The 8,471-nt window shown below is 41.6% G+C and overlaps 1 protein-coding gene across 1 annotated transcript; it reads right to left on the minus strand.

Moving 5' to 3' along the window:
- Positions 1–415: 415 nt before the first annotated feature.
- DYNLRB1 (dynein light chain roadblock-type 1) lies at positions 416–8,215 on the minus strand. Its single transcript, XM_063453257.1, has 4 exons — positions 8,143–8,215; positions 4,223–4,298; positions 3,025–3,192; positions 416–548 (listed from the first exon to the last, which is right to left on the minus strand). Exons 1-4 carry the CDS (start codon positions 8,143–8,145, stop codon positions 505–507), a joined length of 291 nt encoding a protein of 96 aa, XP_063309327.1. The 5' UTR covers positions 8,146–8,215; the 3' UTR covers positions 416–504.
- Between the last annotated feature and the right edge of the window lie 256 nt (positions 8,216–8,471).

Here is an 8,471-nt window from a genome sequence, read left to right on the forward strand (position 1 = left end):
ATTGCAATGAAATGTAGTAGTTATGGTGCCTAGAGTGTCCATTTAATTCCATATACAGGTCTGTTTTAAACAGAGGCCTTTTTAAAGATCCTGAATAAAATAAGCTAATCAATTCGTCAATTGACAATTAGTTTTTTATTGGTACATGATGGACACTGATTCAGTATCAAAGCATAATCAAATTGTCAGACAAAACAAATATAGCAATTTATTACCACTTTGTCCATGTGTTAATAAAGGTCGCAGTTCGTAACAGAAGGTCAGAAAACATAAATTTATGGGGACATGATAGAACATGCGAGCTTAGTAGAGTTTACATGGGTGTCATATTCTTCTGATTCGGCAAGTCCAGCAGAGCTTAACGCGTGTGTGTACAAGGTTTGTAAACGGTTTAGTGGAGGTTTGGGGAGACCAGGTGCTCCAGAGAGCCTGGAGAATAAGGAATGTTGCCTACACATATCCGCTATACAAGTCAATATATGCTGTATGGACAGGACGATGCAATCATTCGGTTAGCTGCTGAATAACAATTAGGATGTAATCTTTATCTGAAAAAAAGAGACAAAATGTCATTAAGAATCCAACACAAAAGGATCAAGACAAAACAGATACTTTGCTTGTATGACAGTATAATTGTAGATACATTGTTTTCTACTCAACCTCCAGATACTCTGAGTTCTCTCTGCTAAATCCGACTCCTGTCTCACTGGGTTACTGCACCCTATTTCCCAACACTTATCAAATCACAGGGATAGAAATTTGAAACCAAGACTCAGTTTGGGACGGTCACATTGTGGGATTAAAGCGTGCATTTCTTAAATTCCCTTTTAAGCAAAGATCTCTTTAAAGGGACACTATAGTCACCAGTGCAACGACATGTAATCCTGACCCTATAGTGTTAACACCACCATCTAGCCCCCCTGGGCCCCTCATGCCTCCATAAATATAGTAAAAATCTTACTGTATTCAAGCCAGAAGCTGTAACTCTGCATGCTGTTAGACTCAGAAAAACAAAGCAGTCTGCGACATGTGGCAGCCTGATCCAATCACAGTGCTTACCCTTAAGATTGGCTGAGACTGACAATGAGGCAGAGGCAGCATGATTCAAACACAGCCCTGGCCAATCAGCATCTCCTCATAGAGATTAATTGAATCAATGAATATCTATGAGGAAAGTTCAGTGTCTGCATGCAGAGGGAGGAGACACAGTGCTGCCCTGTGCTCTGCTGACAGCAGATCCGAGTGGGTGGAGGCATATTATGCCTCCATCAACTCCGAAGTCCGCCTGGTGGCAATCTGAGTGACTGCAACTGGAGGTGTTCCTAGCTTTCAATGTAAACACTGTATTTTCTCAGAAAATATAGTGTTTACATGAGAAAGGCTGCAGGGAGCTATAGTTCTCACCTGAACAACCTCATTAAGCTGAAGTTGTTCAGGTGACTATAGTGTCCCTTTAATCCAAGTGCTTTTGGACTACAATTTACAACTTGGATCAGGCTTACATGTAAAGTATACTGCTGTCTTGGCTGGAGCAAAAATTAAAGTATTTAAAATTAAAACAAAGGACACAAAGTTTTGCTCACCTTTAACCATTGAAGACGCCAGACGAGGACACTTTAAACCTCGGACCCACACGGAAACTAAAACTGCATTAAGCAAGCCAGGACAAGTACTTACGATGAATACAAAAGTGTTTATTCGGCACCTTAAACCACAGGGGTATCACAAAAAAGTCCTTATGCATGTCAGACCTCTTGGTCCTTAATCATAGGAATAATCCTATGATTAAGGACTAAGAAGTCTGAAATAAGGACTTTTATTTAACCAATCACCCCTGTGGTGTTTTAGGAGCCTAATAAACTTTTTCATTTCCAGCGCTTGTCCTGGCTTTCTTGATGCAGTTTTCATTTCCTTATAGTCTACATTGAATTAATGCTTTATTGGGACTGATAATGCATGTCTAAGGCCCAGGTTTTCTTGATTCTGATGCAAATGGAGATCTGTGTGCATAAAACCGTCCTGCCCTGGTGCAAGTTTATGGGCAACCCATTGTGCATTCACTTGAGTGTTATATTAAATATTGGTATAGTGAATATTTCAGGTAAATTCAGCCCAACAGGCCATCCCAACAGGCAAAGGTTCGACAAGACAAACCAGAATTTGGGGTCCAGTCCCGCCATCCCAGGTTTATTCCACAGACCATAGTGTACCCACATATAGGGACACCAGGGTAAATGACACCAATGAGCAAAAAAAGTGTTATTAGAGACGCTTGCACAAAACGAGTAAACTCAGGGCACGGGCTTCCCTGAGTGAGGCTGACACATCCCATCTTTTGCCGTCTGACCACCCCTCCCCCGATCCATATGTCACATAGCTGGGAAGTATGTAATAAATGGTGGGACCTACCAATGCTATCAGTCAGTTCTCTCTGACCCTATGGGAAGCAAACTGATTCTAAAAAGCAAATATATATAAAGGCCCAACTATAAATCTTCAGGAGTTGTAAACGATAAAACCGGTCACTCATGCAGAATTTAAAGAAATTGACTTAGATATTTTTTTGAAGTAGGTAAACAAAGATTGTGGTGCTGTAACTAAATTTCAATTTAGTTTTAGTCATAGCCTTTTGACTAAAAAGTAAATTACGTTTTAGTCGTATTTTAGTCATCTGAATTGTTTAAGTTCAACATGACTAAAATCGAATGGGTTTAGTTAAAGCCTCTATCTCTTTTGCCCCTTCCCCATCCCGCATTGTGTCTCTTTGTGTCCTCCCAGCCCCTCCAGGTGTCTCTTTTCGAAGCCCTGGTCTGTCTCTTTTGCCCCTTCCACAGCCCATCTGTGCAGTGTTAATTTTGGTGGCAAATTTCAATTTAGTTTTAGTCATAGTCTTTTGACCAAAAAGCCATTTTAGTTTTAGTCGTATTTTAGTCATCTGAATTGTTTTAGTCGACAAAATTAACACTGATATACACATACATAAATATATATAATAAATAAAATGGCTGTCCCCTCCTGCATTACCTGGAGCAACCATTATCTCATTTTTCTTGCACCGAATCCGGAAGAATGTCAGATCATTTTGAGGGTCAATATCTCGCACTGAGCAGCGTGCTTTGATTGCGAGTTGGTGCATTAGACCAGCATATTGCACTGTGGTTGCATTATCCATTGTACTTTTAATTGGGATGCCTAGAATAAAAGACACTAGGTGTGAGTCATGATATAAAAGACCTAGGAGGTAGAGCAGCATTTAAACATGGCTCCTGCCTCTGCACTAACTCCATGATCAGAAGTATGATAGCTGTCATAACCATAGAAATGTGGTATTGAATAGGCACCATAACCACGTCATCTCACTGTAACTCCACACAGTAACTCTCACTGTAACTTATACTAATGATGGGCACCAGTGACAGAACGCAAGTAAAGAGAGAGGTCAGGCTGCAGATGCCTGGCGACCCTCATTCTGTGTTGAACCGTTTAAAAACAGATTTTACACACTAAAGAGTGGGTCCAGGCACCATAACCACTTAAATTAGACAAAATGGTGATGGTGCGTATAGTGTCCTTTAAATAGGATCGTATCATTCCTCGCTTCAGATTATAGGGCAAAGGTCCCTCGGCGCTGGTCGCCGACCTACTCCTTCTCCGACATCATCTGATGGGGGCCATAATATGCATGCGCGGTGAGCGCATTAGGCCTTCTCCACTGGAAATCATTGCCTCAATGGTTTCCTATGGGGTTTTCTCTGACGCTGGATGTCCACATGCTGCGCGTGAGTACATACAGCATCGGTTCACGGAATCAAAATCAGGAAATGCCTCTAGTGGTTATCTGGTAAAGGGGACAGAGACACTGCACCCAGACCACTTCATTGAGATGAAGTGGTTTGGATTCTTATAGTGTCCCTTTAACACGTTTACAAACCAAATATATATCTCATTAACTTTTTTTCAACAAAGATTTTAAGAATCAGTATATTTCCTACATTTCTTGGTTGGGTTATTATGCACTGAATTTGTGTCTGCATTCAGATTTTTTATTTTAAATAGTTCAGGGATTTAATCTGGTCCAAGGACTGAGCTAATTTAGGTGCCAGATATTCAAAGAACCAATTACTTCAGGTGCAATACATTACATCCTACAAATATCTCTTTTACACAGCAAGTCATTTGCACAATATATTCTGTTTCCCTAAATGTCCATCCATGTTCTCACCTTCTGAATTTACAATAATAATTCCTTGCACTCCCTTCTGTCCCTGGATCCTCTTTAAAGTTTCTTCAACGTCCGCCTGCAGAGACAAAACATAGGACATGACAAAACAGCGAGTACAGTCAAGCATTTCTGATTTAATTGCAATTGTGTTCGGGATATAAGGAGTTAAAACCCTGTAGTCACTGATTGTACAAGCTTGTGCTGGCATTTCCTTTTTCTGAACTGGATTATGATGTCATTTACTAAATCTTTAAGGTGACTGTCACAGTTTATGGTCTTTGCATAATTTGCAAAAGCCCCCAACGGTAACAGCTAGAGGTCTGGCGGGAGCAGGACTACTTATCTACTTAAGCAGTTTACTTATCTGAATATGTCCCTCGTGGGCGCTACCATCATCTTCACTCTGTTCCTCCTCAGTCGGTGTCATAAGCGAGACTACAGCATTAAGGTATATGGAGGCCCCCCTGTAGAAAGAGCTTTTTATTAGAGGAAAAATAAAGAGAAAGCCCCTGGTTTGTCCTTGTATATATTTTGACTGGGTTGTAATTTCAGTGAAATTCCAACACAGTCAATGTTAAGTATTTAATTAGATTTGATTGGATCGGCAATATTTGCAGTCGACTGATGTCCTGTTTATTCTCACAGACAGGCAGCAAAGCTCGCCACAGATTTGGGGCCTACTCCACACCTGCGGCTTTTGTGGCTAAGTTGGCCACCCCAACGTACTCATCCCCGGTTGCTACTGGCAGACAAGCATCCTGCAACGGTATGGGGCGGAAATCCCAGAGAGTACATACAGGTGAGAGAAAAGATACATACAACATAAGTGCCATGCTCCAGCACCCTGTGGCCCACAAGATGGCAGCCATGCCGGAACAAGACACTAGTTCCACAGACTCCCTAGCTCACCTGTCACACCCAAGTACTGGCAGACCCTGATGCATTAACTACAGCCAACAAACTGGACATTCAGAATCTCCTGCTAGAATTGAAGACCTAGAGAGGACGGAGGTTCAGGTGGTGACCACTCGAGTGCAAGCCTCTGAGGAGGACATATTAGATGTGCAGCAGGAGGTGAAGGGACTAAAGGAAACTGTGCTACAACTCCAGTCCTCCCACTCCACCTTGCTCATGAGGCTGGATATTGCGGAGGACTTCTGTCCCAAACCAACATAAAGGTTAGAGACAATCCTAACACGATTGGCCTGAACGCATTACCACACGCTCAGGCAAAAACATTGATGTTTGAAGGGTTCTTCCTCATCTGCAAACCAGAACAAGCACCACATTTGGCACACTGAGACGTATTTTTTTCGATGTCAATCTCTACCAGATAAAAATCATGTTAACTCCCAACTTAGTTATTTCCAGGACCTAACCATGAACACGCTTCAATTGAGGAGAACGCTAGGTCCGTGAACCCACCGACTACAGGAAGCAGGAGTGGACTATCGATGGACACTACCAAGAACCTTGACAGCTGTGCGAAATGGCACCACCTTGAGACTCTCCTCTATGTCGGAAGCTGACTCATTCTTCCAAGCTCTTGTGCTCCTGTTGGAGCCAGTGACCCCAACATCGCTCACATTGGACCCTGCGAAGACCACCCCTTGCAAAAGGGGAGCACCGGTAGCAGCAACCTGAACCAAAATGAAGCAAATAGGACATGCACGTATATGTTTTGTTCTGACTTTAAAGTTTCAAAGCCGTTATGAGTTTCTATTTTCTTTCACATGCCTATTAGTGACTCTAGCATGCTGAGCCATAACCAGAGGCTGTATAAGCTTGTTGTGGTTTCTCTCCGCTATAGGAAACAAACTTTAAAGCCTAAAGCTATAGCTCTCACAAATATTAAACCCCCCCCCTCCCGTGGCTGCCTTGGTTAGGGGTCTTTAATCATAATTGATACTGTGTACGCAGGTCTGTGGCCAACATTAAGGTGCATCGCTGTCTAATTGGCGACTGTCTAGCCATATACTGCTCGTTACTGAACCCTCTGAAGCCAGGGTAACTGTTAGATACTGTGTGTTTTATTCCTGACCTGAATACTCCGGGAACGGAACAGTTTTTAGTTTGGACCAGTGTTGTTATTTTATACGTCTATAAGTGAATTATTCGCCTCACAGTATAGAGAGTTAGGCCCATGGCATCATAGTGTCATCTCATCATCCCATGTTCCCTTATGTCATTATATATATATAAAAAAAAGAGGTATGTCTCGTTTTAATGCTTGATAACATGACTGAACCGTTGTCTCTCTTTCATTGTCATAAGAGACGAGCCTATTCTTGTTGTGTTATTCATCTACCTCAATAAAAAAGAGAATGACAAACATATAAAATAAAGATTTGATCTTTATGAAATACTAATTTTAGATATGGAGGTCACAGAGTCGCTTTAATATACAATTAAAAGAGAATGGAGAAGCAGTAATTACAATGCCCCTTTAAGTCACATTCTGTATTTACACATGGATTTGTCATTGAATGGAAGGAGTATTTACTGCTATCGTTTGGACTGATTTGCATTTCATAATTTTCAGATGTCATATAAACATTTCTATCTGCCTCATATTTTATACTAAAAGAAACACAAGGGATAAGTTTTACAGCACACGTGCAATGTCAAATATATATACCTACCTAAGTACATTTCTGCGAAGAATAATATTTCATCTATACGTAGGACTAGCCTAATAGGTAGACAATATAAAACTGAAAAAGGTATTTTAATCTACATTTTTGTTGTGACCACAGATTTTTCCTCTATGCTATTTCTGTGGAAGAGATGATAACGGTAGGCTTTAACTATTTAGTCTCTTTGAAAATAAACATGTAAAATCTTGTATTTTAGTAATCTATTGCATAGCTAGCAGAACTGGAACATTTAGGCACACATACCAAACAAAGCAACTAATTACACATAACGCTGGATGCAACCTGAGACCTGGACCCAAGGATTGAGACCCCACTATTAAATTATGGTTTCCATCTAGATCCCTGGAAGTCTCTCATACAGACTCAAGTGTGGCTTTTGCCACCAGACACAATATTGCCAACTTTCTTTGCGGTGTCTATACGGTGCATCTGGTGGGGCAACAGTGTCTGGTAGACATGCTGAATGCTGTGTATGGAAATCTGGTGACAGCAGCCGTCCCAGGATACGGTTATCCATGAACTACACCAGAGTTAAGAAGATCCACCTTGTTTTTCTCAATACAAAATCAGTTTTTGTTGTTGTTGTTTTTTTTGTTGGGCAAGACATGATAAGTGCTGCCTGGGGTATCTACAATGAATACACTGCAGGAAATAAAATGTTTGTTTAATCAAGGAGCTGTCCTTGATTTCTTCATTAAAATCCTTTCTGCAGCATATGAATTCTACATACAACATGGCAGCACTTCATACCATATACTATTCTACAGCATAGAAGCAATGTGTCCTAGATACAGGGTGGATCTGGCATTCCCTAATTACACAATGACACGTTTGTTGAGCAGTATGTAAAAAATATCCTTAAAAAAAAAACCAATAGACAATATATCTCCTATGTAAATATTGCAATCAAAGTGCACAGGGAGGGTCACATTATTGTCCGGAGTTTCAAACACTAGAGACAAGTGGAGACAGTGAGACAAACACCGGTCTCCACTTCCATACAGTGATGTCTAGGGGATCGGCCATTTGCTCGGAGCCCACCAGCATAGAGCGCTAATAGGTGTTAGTGCAGGACTCTAGTGTTTAGATCTCCAAGCTGAAGCCTGCGGAATACTCGCTCGCCCATTGCAGACCGAGCCAATCAGGGCGCGGCCTAGTGACAGCAACCTGCTCAGCACTACACAGGCGGCTGCCTGGTATCACCGACAGTGAAATGCCCATCCCTGCCAGTGCCCATCTTCTGGTACCCCAGACACAGCTCACCATCTTTGCAGCCTCTCTCCACTGTCACCACAGCGAACCACTGCGCATGCGCCACCAAGCGGCCGAACCCACAAATGTCCCACCTCAGAGGGGCGTGGCTAGCTTGCAACATAGAATGGGCAATATAGATACCTGCCAAGTGTCCCTATGTAGGAGGGGCAGTCCTAATTTGGGGACAACATCCCTCTAAGGATCTCCATGTAATATCTGCAATAAATGTGTTTAGAAATGAGTCTATGTAATTCATATATTAGTCTTGTTCTAACTTATATTGTAGTTGCAACAATTGTTATAAGGAAGTCTCCACCCATTTATTGTTAAGATTCTAT

Source organism: Pelobates fuscus, chromosome 5 (genome assembly GCF_036172605.1).
Source record: "Pelobates fuscus isolate aPelFus1 chromosome 5, aPelFus1.pri, whole genome shotgun sequence".
Lineage (NCBI taxonomy): Eukaryota > Metazoa > Chordata > Amphibia > Anura > Pelobatidae > Pelobates > Pelobates fuscus.

Excerpts from the sequence above, each read along its gene's own strand:
- DYNLRB1 (XM_063453257.1), bottom strand. Across the intron at positions 3,193-4,222 it reads TATTATTGTAAATTCAGAAG|GCATCCCAATTAAAAGTACA; the intron begins GTGAGAACATGG and ends CTTTTATTCTAG. Across the intron at positions 549-3,024 it reads TGAGATAATGGTTGCTCCAG|ATAAAGATTACATCCTAATT; the intron begins GTAATGCAGGAG and ends TCTTTTTTTCAG.